This window comes from Protopterus annectens, chromosome 13.part0 (assembly GCF_019279795.1).
Source record: "Protopterus annectens isolate FY-2018-M chromosome 13.part0, PAN1.0, whole genome shotgun sequence".
NCBI classification, from domain to species: domain Eukaryota; kingdom Metazoa; phylum Chordata; order Ceratodontiformes; family Protopteridae; genus Protopterus; species Protopterus annectens.
In genome coordinates this window covers 1,325,290,788-1,325,311,041 of record NC_056747.1, presented here as the reverse complement: position 1 = coordinate 1,325,311,041, position 20,254 = coordinate 1,325,290,788, and the positions used below count along the sequence as shown (strand labels likewise).

The window sequence follows — 20,254 nt, the reverse complement described above, 5'->3', positions numbered from 1 at the left end:
TCACTGCGGCAGTATTCACTCCCTCCCTTCCTCCTTCCCCTCTTTGGTAGACTGGCCAGATATTTGGGCTTCCGTGGCAGGAAATCCCATCTGTTAAGAATACTGCAGCAATGAAGACAAGGACATCCGCTATTATGATAAGATTTTACACAACTGTACTGCCTTATGGTTATCCTGAAGGGCCTTAAATAAGTCAGCAGCAGCAGCCCCAAAAGGACTTATCTAGAGGAGCTTCCAAAAGTTTGGCCTTATAGCCAAGAACACCACCGCATCACTGAACCAAACACAAAAGCCTTGAAACAGGCATCAGCCACATCATAGCTGCATTTTATTGAGTGGCGGGCACCTTAAGGAGTGAAGCCCAACAGGGAAAGGACAGAAACCTTCCCCCTCAGAAACAGGGAGGTCAGAAATTTCGTTAAAAACCAGGGGAAAGAAGGGTCAAAACAAACCTGGCCATATGAGTGTGGTAGTTAATGGCCCTAAAGGATGAAGTGGCAGCAGTTTAAAACTTTTTGCCCAACCTTTCCTTAGCCCTATCCTTATTAGAAGGAAGTCGCTTAGTAGATGGAAACACCTTAGAGGGTTTTTAAAAAGAAACTGATAAAACTGAAGGATCAGTAGAAGGTAACAAAGAAATCTGCAGTCCTCAGACACCTTGCAGAACCCATCAGGCTTTTTTGGTGCAGGAGGCTGAGTCAGGAGCTACAGAAGCTGCATAAAATTATCCAAAAGGCAGCCATAAGAGGTGGGACAGATGATGGTTTAGAATACTGCATCTGGAGGAGCTGATAGTGCCTTTTTTGAATATCAGAAATCTGGGAACATCCCACTAAAACTAGTCCATCATGCAGGCAATAGTACCCCCAAAGGACAACTCTTCCAGCAGGAGTGGAAGACTGGAGGGAGCAGAGACAGAGACCCTTGAGGAGGCTTCAAGGCCATCAAAGCATGAAACAAACCCGGAGTGAAATCCTGGCATTTATGCTGGGGAGCCTTTACAACAGGGGAAATAAGCTTAGTTTTCTGTTTCTTTTTCTCTGGGTTGCCCACCTGAAAAACCTTCATTGCGTCAGATACCTGATGTGACCCAATAATGGCTGTAGGAATTTCCTCGCTCACTATAACCTGAGAAATCATCCCTTGGTCCCTCGTATCATCAGCTGAAGTTTCCCTTCAATGTCAGGTGTAGACATTGGAAAAGACTTGTAGGACATGCTAGAATTCAGATCACTAACAGCATCTGACGGGGTCATGGCAGAGGAATCTGAAAAGAGGCACTGGATGATCTTCAGGGCTTTCACTAGCCTCTACAGAAATATCTGGGGAAGGCTGGAGAGCAGTCAGATCGGGCCTAACATTTTTGGCTTTCTTCTTGGCAGTCAGTTGGCCTTCAGGATGGAAAGATTTCTCCATAGCACCCTGAGCCATCAGCTTACTCTTTGGTTCTCAAGATATATGGACAAAGATGAGAGACGACTATGTATGGCCTTAGGCATAAACTCCTGGCAGATAGAGCACTGCATATGATCATGGAAAGCACCCAAGCAAAAAGGCACTGTCCATGATGATCTTTATGGGGAATCTGCCTCCCACACTGACATTTTCCCATTCTGGATGATTTGAATACATTACCAAATAAAAAAAGAGAAGAAAATAAACCCCAATAGGGCACTTATCTTAAAAACAGCTTGGTAATGAGTGCATCAGAAGGGCATTCAGACCAACATATGATAATGGCACTCAGAATGGCAGCAAAGAAGTTCTGAGTGTGTGCATTTGTACATATTTTTCCCCTACTCTTTGCATGGGGAGAATGTCTAATGTACAGCACCTATAAGAACCAAGGGCTTTGGTATACTGGCTGGACGTTGGGCTACCCTTGGCAGGAGATCCCTTAGGTAAAGAATACTGCAATGATGATATGAAAGGATATCAATATTATCCATCTGCCCACTTTCATAATCACATTTTCTCTTCCTCCCTTTTCTAACCATGTTCTTTATACAAATCACATATACATATATATTTTTTTTTTTGCACTAACTGTACTCATTGATTCATTCAACTTCTTATCATAGCAACATTCATCCCAAATCTACCACTAGTCTTAGCACCAGATCTTGGATAAATACTATTAAACTCCCACCAGTGCTAAACACTCCAAAATCCTTTTCCACCTCAACTCTTCTTTCAGACATAACACAAGAGCCTCCTACAAAATTACATCATAAAGCATATACAGTACACATTACTCTAACTTATTACTCTGTGACAACATTCATGCTATCCCCAGACAAGCTTTCTACAATGAAAGCAATCTACTTCCAGACACACTTAAAATGTCACCTTAATGCTAGAAAGTATCAGTAACAAGGCAGAGCTACATATGCTGATTGATTACTATAAACCAGACATCCTGACCACCAATGAAAAAAACTGCCACCTCAGATGACCTAATATGTGTACCAGGTTATAATCTGCTAAGAACCGATGGACTACAAAAAAAAGAGCAGATAAAATACTAATACTGTTTTTGAAAAAAAAAAAAAAAAAACGCAGTTTCTTCCATAATTACTCTAGCATCTTTTAACATACATGATGAAAACCAGTGCTTCACAGCTATTGTACCCAAATTTCATTTATATCCCAACTAACACAAAAAGACACTCTGTCATCCTTTCCTGCATGATTTCAACTAGAACTTCCACTGAGTGACCTTCCAAACCCCTTGTACCAGGGGCACATGGGACATATACAAATGATACTTGTAAACATCAAGTGTTTCATTTAATTTGCAATTCTGAATACCAATAACTTGCTTTGCTGCTTTAATGGACAATTTCAGGCCAATAAAACTAAACCCCACTAGCTCTGGATATGAATATTTCAGCCTTATGACCTCATCAGCACAGGACAAGCAGAGTGTTTGACTAAGCATTAGAAACACAGGGCTGTTATACTCAACTGATGTCCATTATTATTAGGGTCACTGCAAAAATATCCCAAACAACAAATTAAAACAATGAGTGAGAAGGTCACTGAAAAACCAATCAGTAAAAACAAAACGAAAATGCCAGCAAAACTAGAACTTCCACAGAGTGACCTCCCAAACCTCTTGTATCAGAGGCACATGGGATATATGCAAATGATCCTTATGAACAGTTTTGGTGCAGTATATGATGCAAAGTTTTGATTTTAAATGTAGAGCAAGCGTATCAGTTAAGAGGGCAACAATATGGTTGCTAAACTTGTTGCTCCAAGGTGGTAGCATGTTTTATTTTTAAAAATGTGTTTAGAGTCACACTACATATGAAATTGGAAGACAGCAGACATATATACAACTGCTGAATTTTAAAGAGTAGCCTGTTGCTTTAAATTCTACCGTAGTCACGTAGATACAGGACTACATTTTATGAAAAGGTTTTACTCTGTACCTGCAAGTAATGATTACAAGCAACTGTGGATACATTTAGAAGTAGTGAGTATATATGAAATGCATTTTATTGTTTGTTTGTATGGTCTGAAGAAGCCACTTGAGTAGTGGTGAAAGCGCTAACCTTATTAAAAGTTGCTTGTTCGTTTTTTTATATCCCAGAGTCATTTGTTTATGAGTGAGGACACTGCTTCGTTCCACTGTGGTCTTATTTATTGCTGGGATACTCGTTTGTTTTTTACAGTGGTCCGTTTGTCCGTTGGGTGGTTTGTTTTGCTTTTAAAAAATATTTATTTTCTTTTAAGTGGCTTTTTAAGTTCATATTCAGCTTTGAGCTTTCTGATAGTACCTTAAACTTTATACTAGTTTGATGTAGTGTGCTCTGAAGGTCTATAGAAAGGGAACTCTTACAAGTATTAAATAAAGTCTTTCTCTCGTTATGTGATTTAGTTACGCAGGTATTCCACCACAGGGAATTTTTTTTTGAATTCCTACTATGTATGGTGCAGATATGGACTGCCTCATCAGCACAACTATTAAAGTAGCAGTACAAGTCAGAGGCACAGGCAGTAACTTTAGCAATGGGATCAGTCATGAGATGAATACAGTGGAATTTATTAAGGTCATCATGAAGTTGATGTTTTGCTTCCGAGAAGTCCCTAAATTTGAGGTATTTGGAGGGCAAGTGCCACAGATTTCAAATGGAAAAGTCACTAACCTATGGTCAGATTTAATGACAAAAGATGATACGAGAGTCATCCTGTATTTGTGAGAACACGATCAAGATCAATTTAGCCCCAGTTGGATATTTAACTTTACAAGCCAAGAAGAATTCATAATGTCAAAGAAGCATTGGACATGCCAACCAATGACAATGTAGGCCAACATTCTTAGTGCAAGACAGATGAGGTCCTCCAAAATAAAGGTGTTGGATTTAATAGATTTCAGCTAAGGTATTCAGATACCCCATCATGGTCACTTGGAGACAAAAAGATGTTCTACAACTAAATATTACACAGTAATTAACCTTGTTTAAGGGTGATTTGAGCATCTAGGAGTTCCAATTTAGGGTCCTGAGAAATCAGACATGAGGTGATGGTCTTCTTGACACACACAGATATAGGTTCATAGATTAGTACTAAGCTAACTGTCCTTGCGAGCCATTTTAAGCCTAGCCAATTAACCTTTGTGAGACTCAAACCCTGCACCTTTGTGCTTGCAAGGCAAACACCTTAACCATTAGGCTACCCTCCCAACCAATATGCCTCCCACAACTGCTAACAGATCAGAAGACACAAAAGGCAATAGATGGAGTTGTTTCCATTATCTTTAAACCATGTCTCTGTGCCCAGACAGATATCATGTGAAACCACGTCTCTGTGCCCAGACAGATATAATGTGAAAACCACTTCTCTGTGCCCAGATAGATATAATGGGCCTCAAGTTGAAACAGTTTTTGTTAAGATTCCTGGAACTAACATCAGCCACCTTAGTACAGTCTGAATTAGACTTCATTAGGGTGTAATGTACAGCAGATGAAGTCTACACAAAAAGGCAGTAAAAAAAAACAACAAGGGTTAGTCAGGCCAAAGTGCTAAATACAGTCTTGTGTCTGAAACACTACTTTTGTGGAGCTTATCCTAGGTGTTTTACTACACAAAAGAGAAGAAGAAAACACTGAGACTTAATTACTTGGATACCTGAAATGATGGACTTGAGAAGGTCTTTCTTTTGGAGTAAAGGAACAGACATTTATTTAAATACTTAACTACTCCTAAAGCTGCTTCCAAATCCTCCTCCTCAGCTCCATTTGCCATTTTCTACATGGAACAGAAATGGACTGAGGCAACAGCTGCAAGATCCTGCCAGACCATATGAAACAAAGATCTTACTTCTAGAAGAACTCCTTATTTAAAGAGAGAAAAAACAGGCTTAGCAATTTCCTAATAAAGGATTTTACTGAAAATGGCTAGCCCTTTTGTCCAGAAACAGACTTCATCAGATCATACAGTCTGTTGTTGTTTTGATTATCTCACTTTTTTTTAATACAAGGAAGCGAGAGATATAGAAAAGTGATCATCCAAGTCTGATGCTGTTTACTAACAGAGAAAAACATGTTTAGTAAGACAGCTTGGTGTTTATTTACATGTTTCTAAAATGCTTAACAAACAAGACCTGATGGTTTCTAAGTAATTATAAAACAGGAAAACATAAAATGAGGGACAGCAAGAGTTTGGAGCACACTAATAAATCTAGCTGTGTGATCGATATTACTTCTCATTTATACTTGGTATTTTTTAACCTACTACTTCAGTTCAACACAGTTTCCCTACTACAACAGCATTTTATATACATTCAATACCTGGATACTCAAGACTTTAGCTTGCACATTGGGCAAATTTATACAATACTAATGGTTTGTCTGGTGAGTTACTGGAATTTTTATTACACCACTTTTGATTTACAAAAGTGACAGAGGAGTAGTAACGTATGCTATTAGTCCTGGAACAGATCTATTCATGTAAATACATGAGGAGTTTTGGCTCACATGTTTGAGATTAATCTAAGATGTAAAGCAGGAAAATGATTGTCTGTGGGACCTGGGTATTCAAGCTCCTATGCAGAGGAGGAAAAATGTCCATGAATAAAATACCCTAGGAAAGCCAAGAACAAATGGATGACCAGGTGGGCTACCTTAATAAAGGTACGGTGGGATGTCGGTGAAGAAGCTGGGCTACCGGTAAAGCCTTGAGAAAGGCTGTGCATACCCGAGCACTTGTGGTTGAAGGCTGAGTAAAAGCCTTTAGAAAGGCTTCATATACAGGTCGTAGTTCCGGCTGGTCAGGTCACCTGGTGAGAGGAACCGCTAGTGTGGCAGCTAGAAATCAAAGATAAAACACACAGAAAAAAAAGGCAAAACAATGTAAATGTGGCTCGGCTAAGGAGCTCTGCTCGCCATGGTGGCAAAAAATTAACGTAGTCAAAGTTCAGATTCAAGAAGGTTGTACTTTATTGAAGTAAAAAGTACCAGAAGTACAATCACCATCGAAGCATAGTTCCTTAATGGAAAGAGTGATCCTGAGGATTTCCTTTTATAAGAGTACCTGGGGGGTGTTGTCAGTGGGAGCCAATCAAGTGTGGGGGAAAAAACCTTTATTGTGATTGGGCACAACAACTTGACATCACACCTTACAATCTGATAGGTTAGACACTCTGAGCCAGCTCATACGTGGTTAGTAGAATCACTCTAAACCTACAATAGTGAAGTTCGGAGATTAGCAAAATTAGCTAAAAAAAATGTAGTTAACTAAAAATAGTCTTGCTGGAAAAAAATCAACCCTGACCAGCCAGAATGGATTTTGCAGCTTGGACAGTGTTATCTATCAGCATGGGGGCTTTGAAACGTTCTACCTCTGTCTTAAGTAACGTGAAGTTTGTTTTTGAAAAGTTTTTCATGGTGGTTTTCTTGACCGGGGGTGGGGGCGGAATATGGATATCCAAAGTGATTTGTTTATGGTCCGATCTAACCAAGGGGTTGACCTCTGGTGTGGAACACCAGTCACCCATGTTGGTGATGACCAGGTCCAATATATTGTCACCTCTGGTGGGAGTGTTGACCAGTTGAATCAGGGCATTTGAGTTTATAAATTCACGAAATGTTGAGCAAGGGAGTTAGTACTTGAGTAGTTCTCCCAGTTAATGCTTGGGTAGTTGAAATCACCCAATATTAGGGTGCTTTGTATGACCTTTATGTTTCCCAGTGTTTCCAGAAACACGGAATGGGGGTCTTGGGACATGGTGGGTGATCTGTAGCAAGCTACAATTTGAATTGCAGTTTTGCCCATTGTTAGTTTCACATGGATGATCTCTGAAGCATCGTGCTGTGCCACTAACCTGTAGGTGTGGGTATCCTTGATGAATATGGATATGCCCCCATCTTTTGTACTTCGGTTTGGGTTCTGTGGCCAAAATGTATGGTACGAGTTGTAGCCTGGTAGTGCTGGGGTGCTCTCTGGAGCCTTAAACCAGGTTTCTGTTACTGCACATATATTGATTTTCTCCATACTGAGGACTGCCTCGAGTGTGTGCATTTTGAGGTTTAGACTTCTGACACTGAGTAGCATTACCCTCAGTTTTTTGTTACTTGTGCTATTTATGGTGGTGGGCTTGTCTTTTGAGACTTGCCTAAAAAATGCACTATGGGGGTGGCAAGAGCCTTGGCCAGTATTCGAAAGCCTAAGGGTTGACAGGTGCAAGCCGTCTCTAGTGAAGCAGCGTGGCTTGTCGAGCATGTCATCCCAGGCAGACAGACACTGGATCCCCTTTGAATGACACCAGAAACTTAGCCAATTATTGACATTGAGAATATTTTCTTTATACCGTGGTATCATTCTTAGTGAGGGCAGGATGCTACTCAGGGTCAGGGTCATACTGGCCTGGGCTAGATGATCAGAGAGCTCTTCCATGTCTCTCTTCATGTAGTCCAGGGAGGTATGGCTCAGGTCATTCACACCAACATGGACAATGACAGAGTCATATTTGTACTTGTTCTGGAGTGACCCGAGTGCTTATCCTGCCACCCTGACAGACAGCTAACAGTAACCTTCTCCTTATTCAGCCTAGTGAGTAGGACGTCAGTGTGCCTGACTATAGAGTCACCTATTACTAGTATGTTGGGTATGTTATTTTGCCTTAAGAGCTGTGATTGCATGGCACACTGGTTTTGTGAAGTATGTGTTTCATGGTTTGTGTTGGGGGGGGGGTGAAGGTTGCTTGGATGTTTGCTTTGGAGGTCTCTTGTTGGTTTTGCAGATTTGTATTTAGAGCCTCCGAGTATGTTTTTTGCCAGTGCTGGTTTAATGGGTCTACGCAAGACTGGTGGTGTGATGCAAGTATTTCCCTTCTCCTCTTGACTGTCTGATTCAGTCTTGGGTTGAGAGAGCTTAGCTGTATAACTGCATCTCTTGCATGTATTAGTGTTTGGTGGTAGGAGAAGGGGGTTGTCTGTGTACATGAGGCAGTTGTAACATTGCCTCAAAATGCCCGGATTCACCAGTTGGACTGGAGAGTACACCTGAAACTGCCCTTTGGACATGCCTGGATAGGTACAGTGAACTGTAAACCATATGCACTTTAAATAAAATTAATAAAACTAATAATGATGTGGTTCTTCTTATTAAACAAAGTCTGTGAATTTATCAAACAAATTATAATACATGGTTGGAAATAATTAAACATTAGACCATTTGGCAATCATAAAAATATATTTTGGCATCCAGAAAAAATACAATGTCTAAAACATAATCTAGTTCCATAAATTATTGTCAAAGATCACTTTCATCCCTCTAGACTTCTTCAGGTCTATGTATAAGAACTCTAGAAATATACATCTATAAAAAAAAAAACTTACTAAAACTAACCAATATGCATACATATTAAAAACGGTCAACTAAAATTAAAACAAGAATACAACCTTATATGTACATTTAATGAGCAAGTTAAACCAGGAAAAGTACATCAAGTTAGTGCTGGCCAGTGTGGGACAGTAAAAAATAGTGTTGCAATTAAAGCTGCAGAAAGACTGTACTAAATTACTACTGTTCACTTAAAACTGCACTGGAACTTAGAAAACTACCACATTGTTTACAGGACTAATTTTATTTTATTTTTCAAATATCTTTATTTAAGTATTCATTTTAGTGTTATTTTATATGGAGTGTTCACTACCTTTATAAGGACACTGTTTTTTATTGTCCCACGTATAGGATATAGCTTTACGATAACAGCGGTTTCAAACCCAAACAAAATGTGTTCAGGACAGAGATGATAAGTCTTTAAAAAGTGTTACAGTCTCTTAAGAGATTTTGAGAACATCGGTCTCATCTATCCACTGGCAAGACTTTCAAATCATACCTACCTTTGTAGTCAAAGTCTTTGGACAGATTCCCACATGTTGTGCAGTTTGTTATATAGCTTGTAACTTTCTCTTTAACTTCTTCCTCATTTACACCAGAAGATAAATCGAAAAAGTTCTCCACAGTAGCCAACACACTGCCGTTCCTGTTAAAATAAAAAAATTACTTCATTATAGTTTAAAATTCTCCTTGATAACACTCTACAGATATATCTTTTTTTAGTTTCTTTGTAAGGTTTTAAGAACCGGAGTGCATTGGCAACAGCTGAAGTTTAACTTTTGAGACTGGAATCAGCCAGTGGCTTGCCAAATTAGAATGGAATGATTAAGGGTGATTCATTCATCTCACAGGAAAGTACGCAAAAAGGGATACTCTGCCTGGCAAGCATCTCCTGGTAGAGACCAGGGAATAAACTCCCCTGAAGACCATATACTTGGGTTATGCAGCGTAACCCAGTAACAGAAACACTGCATATACTGCTCAATACGATTCAAGCTCACATAGAAGACTGGGAGGGAAGCACAGTCATATAAACATACCAACCAGTAGCGTAACTATGAAAGGGCGAAAGGGGCAACGGCCCCAGGAACAAAGTGTTAGGAGGTTGCAATCTGCCATCCATCATCTCGATCACTCTTTAGTGCAATTCCAGCTTTTGTGTTCAAACATGTGCACTGTGGAGCTCAGTGTGTTGTCTAAACTGTAGCAACTGCTTGCTACATCATAACAAGTAGTTTGCTAGATTTAAAGAAAAAATATTTTTTTTAAAGAAAAATTGAAGTGCTATACTGCTCCATGTAGGCAGGGTATAAATTATCTACTGTTTGAAAGATGAAATTATATTTTTCTTACTAAAGTAGGAAGAAGGAGTGTTGGGAGGATGGCACAGAAACAGGACCTGAATGGCTGGGCAGGAGGGATGGAGTGCATCTCATGCAGCTAGCTACCTGGTTGGTGTGCCAGTAGAAGAAACAGACTTTTTGCTCTTCACTTAAAGAATGTGCAGATTGGGTGCATCCTACTAAGTTTCCAGAAGTCTTTTTTTTTTTTTGGCTCTTCCCTTGAAGAGCTGAAGGGGTGGGGGTACTAGTATGTGGTTTTGGTTGAGCCAACTAGGCTTCTGACACCAACTCTCCCTACATTTATTTATTTTGTAATTGTTAACCAGGTAGGTTGACTGGTCTGAGGATAATCTTCAACCACAACCAGAGCACACAGCCAAAGTTACATACTTGAGAAGTATACAGTACAAGCAAAAATGATAGATTCATAGGACACACAAAAATTTCTATATATTAATTAGCAATGAACATAATGAAATCAAATTGTTGATAAGACAAACATTTATAAACAGCCACATTTACATACATTTAAAACTGAACGACTAACAGTGTAGCATGGATATACTCAGGAGGGAGGGCAGAGCTATGATAAAGAATACTTGATTGCTAGCTACTGTCCCTAAAGCATTTGCAGTCAGTTTCACTAAAGAGGTGTTCTGAAAGTGATTAAATGGAGAAGAGAAACCTACAGATTGAGTTAAACTGTAGGAAAGGGCGAAGTTCTCCTTTAAAGCCAAGCAGAGAATTTTATGCCTTAATTTCAGGAGGGATCTTACTCCACAGAGTAGGACCAAGTCTGGAAAAGGCATATTCTCCTTCTGCAGTTTTGAAAGGGATACAACCAAGTAATATGGCATTATTATGAGTACTTCTCAGTGAATATGCCTCTTTGATTGGTAGTTTTGGGAGGGCAGTAGCCTACTTTTTGTTTTGGATGTTGCAAAGTATAAAATAGTTATGTGACTCTGTCACTGGAAGGCAGTTAAGACCCTGGAGTACCGTAGCAGTGATGTTTTCTGGAGTCAAGGCCAAATCTACAAATTATGTTTTTGTTATTTGCAATTATTTTGTATTACAGCCAGAACTGAAGGATAGTCATGGTAGTCCAAATTCTAGTTTTGGTAAAAGAATGTTCTTGGCTATGGCTTTACAGATAATAGGAGAATAGAAGATGAAAGATTCTGTAGCAGAGCTCCAGCTGAGGGAGAACTTTATTAATAATGTTGTCAGTATGAATGCTGATGCTGGGCAATACACCTAGGGCTATTCCCAGTTATTTGTATTCAGTTACATAGGGAACAGAACTTCCCTGGGTATCTGTGATGGTAGTGTCAGGCTGGTGTGGGACTTCTTTTGTACTGGAGGAAAGCATAATTCTGGTCTCTTTATGGTTAATTAGAAGTTTATTTTGATCACCTCACTGCCATAGTCTTTGAAATGATGACAAAAGTCGAGGATGAAGGATAGTGGCGCATTTACTTGCATAACATAAAAGTATATCATTAACATAAAGAATAAGGTCAAACTTAGGGAGGTCAGTGAGTATGTTATTAATGAAATTAGAACAGTAGCAGTCCTAAAACAGAGCCTTGGAAGATAACAGTGTCAGACAGCTGAAATACTTGGAACATCTCAGACAGCTGAAATACTTGGAACATCCCCTTGCTAAGGTAGCTTTGAGACCCCTGAATGACATGTAACCAAGGTTAAGTTTGTGAAGCCTGTTAAGGAGTGCATCACTGTTAACAGTCTTGACAGGCCTAGCCATGTCAACAAACATACCAGCTGTAAAGAGGTCCTCTGATATTGCAGTAAATTGTGTCTGGGGAGGTTAGTAAAGCTGTACTAGTGGTAAAGACATTTCTAAACCTGAGTTGCCTGTCTGAGATGAGTTTGTAGCTGTTGATATGCTCGAGTATCTGTATTTTTTTTTCTCAAATATTTAATTAGCAAGTGTGGATATGGGTCTGAAGTTCTTGAATGTTTTGGGTAATGAGACGTTGGGTAAAGGGAAAATAATAGCATGCCTAAAAGCTTGTGGTGATATTCCAGAGTTAAGACATCAGTTGTTGATGAATGTTAAATTAGCAATTTTATCTGATGTTTTCCTAGGAAATGTAAGGTAGACTGATGTATGCTTAGTGGATCAGAGTTTTAGATTCTGTAGCTGGGACTTGGCAGTGAAATGGAAAGTAGCAAGTAGCTAAGTATTTAGTCAGAGGACAAATTTGTGGCTGCTGGCTACCTTATGAGGGATGGTAAATGGCATTAAAGAGAGAGAAGGTTTTAGTAATCTCTACTATGGATGAGACTATGAAGTCTTTAAAAATCTAACTGAGCAGTCTAACACTAAAAGATGCTCTGTCTGCATTGCCTCAGCTCACTCTAATAATACAGCCAACGCATTTAATTTCCTTCTAAATGTATTTAGGCTTCTTAGAGGACATTATCTACCTCTGAGTATGTCGACAAGCACATAAATTTACAATGGAAATTCAGGGTAAATGTATTCTGTGCCATGGCACACACCATTTACGGGCTATGCATTCTATATATTACAGCAACAATCACATACACTCAGTGTAATATGGCAGGTAAAAGCATGTAGCAGGAGAGGTAATGCGGAATGCCTGAAAATCAGTTGTATAACTAGGGTGGGGCAGGAGAGACAACTGCCCCGGATGCAAAGTGTTGGGGGTGTGATCAGCCGATCCCAATCTTTCTTTAATGCAATAATGGCTTTTAAAAGTAAGTATTGCATTTGCAGTCAAAGCTGAGCACTGTAGTGCTTCTTGTGTGATCTAAACTGTAGCACCCAGTTTGCTACATTTAAAGGATAAAAATATCTCTTTTCTTTTAAATTAAGACCTGAGCACTGTAGCACACTGTGCAGGGAGGATATAAACTGCAGCAAGTAGTTTGCTTCAGTTATAACTACTTTTTTAAACTAAAACAGCTCTGTAGTGTTCCGTGCAGTCAGGGCATATGCTGCAGTTCATACCCAGCATGTACTGCACTGAGTGCTACAGTGTTCGGGTTTTAATTTTACAAAGTTGCTATAATGTAGCAAGCAGTTGCTGTAGCAAACTCCTTGCTATAATTTAGCAAGCAGTTGTACAGTTTAGACCCCACACACAGCACTACAGCTTTCAGGTTTGAATGGTTCAGAGGAGGGTCGAGGCAGGGTACAGAAATGGGACCTGAATGGTTGGAAGAAATGCTCTTCAGGGGAAGAACTGAGGGGGGGTGTGGATCTGTAATAAGCTGATCATATAGCAATTGGCTTAATAAAAGTAAAGTGCTTTTTTTTTCCAACTCGGGTCTTCACCTGAAGACTTGAGTTGGTGGGGTGCTACGTGATGGTACTGACACAGGGCACTGGTTCATCCAGCTAAGCTTCTGCTGAAAAGATTAAGTTATAAGAAGGGTTGAAAATTCACAGCATTACAGACAACTGCCTCCAATGGAGGGGGATTTTGCAACCAAGAATAGAGACTTAAGGGAATCCTAGACAGTAACAGCTGTGGAATACAAGGAAAGTACAGTTGTGTACACTTACCATAAATGTAGATGTTTGAGTGTATTCACTGTTGCAGTCATTACATTTGGGATATCTGCTTGCAGTAGCCCTCAGTCAGCCTGATTAACAAAGTCTTGGGTCCTGCGGCGGTTGCTGTCCCTTCTTCCATGACATCAGGTCATCAGGGATATAAAACATGCAGCCGACGCCATTACATCAGTTTTTCTTGCTCCAGATGTCAGGTGCCCCCCTAATGGGACGCAGTTAAATCTATAATACAAGGATATACCTCCAACAAAAAAGCAAATACACCAAAAAGCTTTTTGAGCATAGTAAGTGAGAGTAGAGGTACAGCCAAAGAAGAAAGGGGGCTGGGGGAGGGTAACCAGGACTGCAACAGTGAATACACTTGAACATCTACATTTATGGTAAGTGTATACAACTGTATTATGTTCTTCATGTTTCACTGTTGCAGTCATTACATTTGGGTAGATTCCCAAAGCTAACATTGGGAGGAGGAATTTAAATAGAATTAGGACCAGCTATAAGGCCCTGCAAGACTGCAGTGGCAAAACAAGCTCTGGATTTAGAGAAAATTGGAAAATGATAATGCCTGGTGAAAGTATGTACAGAACTCCAGGTAGCAGCTTCTAGGGTGTCCCTTGTAGGGACGCCCCTGAGAAAAGCTGTAGAGGTAGATGCAGCCCTGGTTGAATGGGGTCTGATGCCCTGTGGGATAGGTTTTCCATGGTGCTTATAGCAGAAATGAATGCAGTGGCCTATCCATTTTGAAATGGTTTGCTTTGAAATAGCTTTCCTCTCTGTCCCTGCAGCAAATGCCACCAGCAGTTGTTCAGATTTCCTTTGAGGTTTAGTCCTGTCCAAGTAGAATTTAAGTTGTCTGTGCACATCTAAGGAGTGCAGTATCCGTTCCCCTTTGTTCTGTGGGTTAGGAAAGAAGGTAGGCAAATGAATGGACTGATTAAGAGCCAGACTGGATACCACCTTGGGCATGAAGGAGGGATTGGTTCTGAGGAACACCCTGTCTGCATGAAAGATGATGAAAGGCTCCACTGCCATAAGGGCCTGTAACTCAGATACCCTTCTTGCAGAAATGATTGCTAAAAGGAAAGCTATTTTCCAGGAAAGGAATTTTAAATCTGCAGTAGCAGCTGGCTCGAAAGGAGGAAGAGTGAGTTTTTCCAAGACAAGTTAATGTCCCAGGCTTTAGTTGGAGCTGTCCTTGGTGGCCTTAAATTTTTGGCCCCTCTGAGTAACTGTTTGAGCAGTGAGTGAGAGAAAAGGGGAGGCTCTGTGCTATAATGAGCTGAAATGGCTGAGGCATGAATTTTGATGGAGGAAAAGGACAAGCCCTTATGAAGCATCTCAGTCAAATACTGTAGAATCTGAGGTAAATTGGGCACTGCTGTGGTCATCCCTTGAGATTGGTTCCAGGTATAAAATATTTTCCTTTTTGCAGCATAAGATTTTCTAGTACTAGGCCTCCTAACCTCTAAAATGATATCCATCACTGATTTACTGAGAGGTGGGCAAAGGAGAGATTAGGTAATTAGCCAGGCTGCCAGGTTCAGGGTTTGCAGCTGAGGGTGCAGAATCTGGTTCTCCTGCTGAGACAACAGGGAAGGAGTCTGAGGTAGGTGCCATGGGGCCAAGTGTGACACACTGCACAGGAGTGGGTACCAGTGTTGGCGTGGCTAGTCTGGTGCAATTAAAATCATCCTTGGCTTGTCCTGTTTGATCTTTAGTAGTACCTTGGGAGAGCAGAGGCAGAGGGGGGAAGGCATAGACTGATAGGTTTTCCAGCTGAAGGATAGAGCATCCACTTTCCAAGCTAGTTTGTGGGGAATCCTTGTGCAAAATTTGTCCAATTGATGGTTCTGGGGGAAGGCAAACAGGTCTATATCTGGGCTCCCCCATTTGCTTGTCAACAGGTTGAAAATCCTTGGTTCCAGTTTCCACTCATGTGGGTCCATGAGGTTTCTGCTTAGTCCATCTGCCAGTGTATTTAGTTTTCCTGGCAGGAAGTGAGCTTGTAAATTCACTTGGTAGCCCAAGGCTGTGTTCCACAATGCCATGGCTTGTCTGCAGAGGGGGTAAGAGTGTGTACCCCTGTGCTTGTTTATGTACCACATAACCGTGGTATTGTCCGTCTTTACCATTAGTTGTCCTGGAAGAATGTGGTCCTTGAAGGCGGTCAGAGCATTCTGTACAGCTAACATTTCCTTTTGATTTATGTGTAGGTGCATTTGACTTAGGTTCCATTTGCCCTGAATGCACTTCCCTGCCAGGTGAGCCCCCCATGCATAGTCTGATGCATCTGTTGTTAAGGTTTGGGCAGCAGGGGGTAGTGTGAATAGTAGTCCCTTGTTTTGGTGGCAGACCTCTGTTCACCAAAGGAACTCTAGGCATAGGTAAGGTATGATAGGAATCATAGCTTCTAGATCCTGTGAATGTTGACACCATAGGCTTTTGAGATACCATTATAGTTTCCTCATATGCAGCCTTGCATATGGAATTTGAAGAATGCAGTAGGCCATGAACCTCAAGGCTTGCAGTATTTGCCTTGCAGATAACTGGGTTTTTGTGGCCACTTGTTTGAAGTAGGTTATCAAATGAGTCAGTTTCTCTGGCTTGAGGAAAGCCATCTGGGAAGTTGTATTCATGCTTGCTCCCAGGAATATAATTTATTGACAGGGTACCATGTGTGAATTCTTTTCATTTATGGTGTACCCCAGACAAGTCAGTATCCTTTGAACAAAGGCCAGACTTTTCAAAAGTATGTCCTGGCTTTCTGTCTGAATTAGACAATCGTCCAGGTATGGATATATTTGAATATTTCTTTGCCTGCAGAATGCAATGACTGGAGCTAGGCACTTTGTGAATACCCTGAGCGCAGTAGATAAGCCAAAGGGCAGTGCAGAGAACTGATAGTGCATGTAGCCTGCTTTGAAGCATAGGTATCTTCTGTAAGACTCCCTGATAGAGATGTCCAGGTATGCTTCTTTTAAGTCTAGTGTTGCCAGCGATGCATCTTTGCCTAGCATAGGAAGCAGCTGGTGAAGAGTCAGCATCTTGAATTTTGGAATCACAAAAAAGGTATTTAGAGTCGAAAGGTCCAGGATAGGACGCCATGTATTGCCTTTTCTGGATACCAGAAAAAGTCTCGAATAGAAACCTTGTCCCTTTTCCTCTTCTGGTACCAACTGAATAGCCCCCCATGCTTGAGAGAGAGAGAGAGTGTACTTGAATTTGGGCCTCTGCCCACTGAACTGGGGGTAGATCTGGCCACCCGCTTGGTGTTGGTAATGTGTGGAAGTGAAATTTGTATCCTTGGGACACTATATTTAAAAAACATTTGTCCTTGGTAATGAGTTCCCAGTTTTTGGCCTGCAGACCAATCTTTCTGCCTAAAGGAGCATTCAGTTGGGAAGTGCTTGGAAAGTTTTAAAAGCAAGTCATTGAGACAGTTTTCCGTAGGGGGAGTCTTACTACTCCCTGATTTGGGTGCAGAAACCCCCCACTGCTTAGTCTTGTGTGTCCCCTGGGACTGAAACCTGGGGTTTCTGCTGTCTGGGTTTGGCTTGATAAGACCTGGAAGGGGCTGAAAAGGACCAATTCTTAGAGGGCCAGTGTCTACTAAATCTAGGAGGCTGAACTTGTAAGAAATCTTTAACAGTTTGCATAGATTTAGATTTATATTCCATCTTTTTAAGAACTTCCTCAGCCTTGTTGCCAAACAGGCGGTCCTGATTTAGGGGAGCATCCAACAATTTAGCTTTAACATGATCAGGCAAAGATTGCTCCTTAAGCCAAGCATGTCTTCTGAGCACAGACTCAGTAACAGCAGCCCTGCAAGAGGCCTCTAATGAATCAAATCCACAATGCAAAGTATGTTTTCCAACCTGTTCAGCAGAATGCATTAAATCCTGTAGTTCTTTATTTTCCGCACAGTCAGGAATCAACATCATTTTCTGTTTAAGCAATCCAATAACATGTTGCTGATACTTTAATATATGAAACTGACAGTTTAAAGCCCTAATGGCCAAGGTTGCGGAAGTGTAAACCTTCTTACCCCATCTATCTAGCACCCTGGAGTCTCTATTAGAAGGGGTAGGATTTTTAGCAGTAGTAGCCTTAACGCCCTTGCGTCCCTGCAAAATAGTCTCTGTATCCACAATAGGATTTTTAAAAAGGAGCTTCTGTGAATCAGGAACCTTGTAATATCGGCCAGGTTTTCTGGGAGCAGGAGGCAAAGAATCAGGTGCCAAACTAGATTCCGAAAAATCATCATCAACAATGTCTAGTATAGGAGGAATAGCTAAAGGCCTATGCTGAGGCAGGAGTAAGAAATCCCTAAGCCTCTTTTTTGAATTAGAAGAATCCTGGCTTTCTCAGTGGAAATGCTCCCTTAGAGTATGTAAGGTCTCACTAAAAGAAAAATCTTCTGGAGGGGAAGCAGAGGGAATAGAGTCCTCTGCGTCAGAATCCTCATAAGTAGATAAGGGCAAATCCAGATCATCAGAAGAATCAGAAGAATCAGAAAAATCAGAATCCTGGTCAGAAGATTCATAAACAACTTCCGTCCTAGGTCTGTTAGAAGGGGGAAGTTGGCTACCCTGATTGGAGTTATAAGATCTTCAGCCATTCTTATCTAAGGTTACCATACGTCCTCTTTTTTGGGCTCCTGTTCGGGCGATTTTTGAAAATTCTGCAATTTGTCCAGGTTTTAAAACCCGGACAAATCACAGAATTTAAAAAAAAACAGACATCCCTGTTTCAGAGTCTTTCCTCCGTTTTGCTTTATTTATTTTTTTTGATTGGCTCATATACCGGTATACGAGCCAATCAAAAACCAGAGCTCTGTTCAATGCGGAACTGCTTGATGTTCTGCATTGAACAGAAGAGGGTCCGCTGTGCGCGTTTTTGATTGGCTCGTATACCGGTATACAAGCCAATCAAAAAGCAGAGCTCTGTTCAATGCGGAACTGCTTGATGTTCCGCACTGAACAGAAGAGGGTCCACTGTGCATGTTTTTGATTGGCTCGTATACCGGTATACGAGCCAATCAAAAAGCGGAGCTCTGTTCAATGCGGAACTGCTTGATGTACCACACTGAACAGAAGAGGCTCCGCTGTGCAAGGTTTTGATTGGCTCGTATACCGGCATACGGGCCAATCAAACATCCCCAAACATGGAGCTACTTGTCTTCAATTCAAAAAATGCATTAAAGGCAAGACCTTTTTTTTTTTTTCTTGCTCTTCAGCCCTAAGAGGATGAAAAAAACACATGTTCATCCTCTTTTACATACAACAAAATATGGTAACCCTATTCTTACCATTTGTTTTTTAGGCATAGAGGCCTGAGCATGTGGCCTGGACGTCATTTTTTAGGCATGGTTCGAGATTTAGGCCTAAATGAATCAGGAAGCATCGGTTTAATATGCAAGTCCATAGGCCTGAATACACCCTCAGAAGCCGGTGCCTGCACAGAGGCTCCGGACCCATCCAAGGTAGAGACATCCGCGGGTTCCAAAGTTGAAGCATCTCTCGGCATACCAGACTCCGAATAGATCTCAGTAGAGGCCTGTGAATCAGTAGTAGTGGGTAACAGGGGCTGTGAAAGTGCCTCACTGAGTACCGGCGAACTGGCGACTGGCTTAGGAGAAGCCTCTGCAGTTTTGGACCTCGGTGGCCTGTCTCTGTCTTTATCTTTGTGTTTTTTCAAAATTCCGGTAGTCGGATGGTTAACCGATGACATTTCTGGATAATTAAACCAAAAACCGAAATATTTAGAGGCAAAAATATACCAACGACGGATAGTGCACCGATTAAATAAAGCACAAAACCGACAGCAAGGTACATCGTGGTAATGAATACAGTATGAGTGAAAATCTTTATGAGGTATTTGCTTTCCACAAGTAATGCAGTTATTAACTTTTACTGACATCGGTAAGGAGCAAGAAAAAGTCTCCCCAATGGAGTACTTAGCTTTAGTTGAAGACTTCGGTTCTGAAATTCAAAAACGAAAATTTCAGGAGTCGGCCGACCGGCACTTGCAAACTGCTTCTGCTTCAGGCACCGCACGGCAAGAAAGACTGATGTAATGGCATCGGCTGCATGTTTTATACCCCTGACGACCTGACATCATGGAGGAAGGGACAGCAACCGACGCAGGACCCAAGACTTTGTTAATCAGGCCGACTGAAGGCTACTGCAAGCAGATAACCCAAATGTAATGACTGTAACAGTGAAACACAAAGAACACCGTACCCTGTGTATTTATTTGTGAGAGAACATAATTCTAATTCTAGATATGTGGAAAAACATGAAAGATAGGACTGCATTGTTTAAGCACACTTTGCACTGTGGGGAAGCTAAGTTCTTATTTTTCATTGTGGAAGAGATTCCAGTTGATGCTGGGGGGGGATTTTGGGAAACCACTATTGAATATACAGAGTTACACTGGCAATTAGTTCTTGAGGCTAATCATTACCCAGGAGTTGATGAGAATATTTTGATAG

General features: G+C 41.0%; 1 protein-coding gene across 1 annotated transcript in view; it reads right to left on the bottom strand.

The window, feature by feature from the left end:
* Positions 1–20,254, bottom strand: part of LOC122788280 (streptococcal hemagglutinin-like) — a 755,305-nt gene that overhangs the window by 121,011 nt on the left and 614,040 nt on the right. The window contains exon 6 of the mRNA XM_044055345.1: positions 9,354–9,496. Coding sequence (XP_043911280.1) covers positions 9,354–9,496 — 143 coding nt within the window. The remainder of the gene's footprint in view (positions 1–9,353; positions 9,497–20,254) is intronic.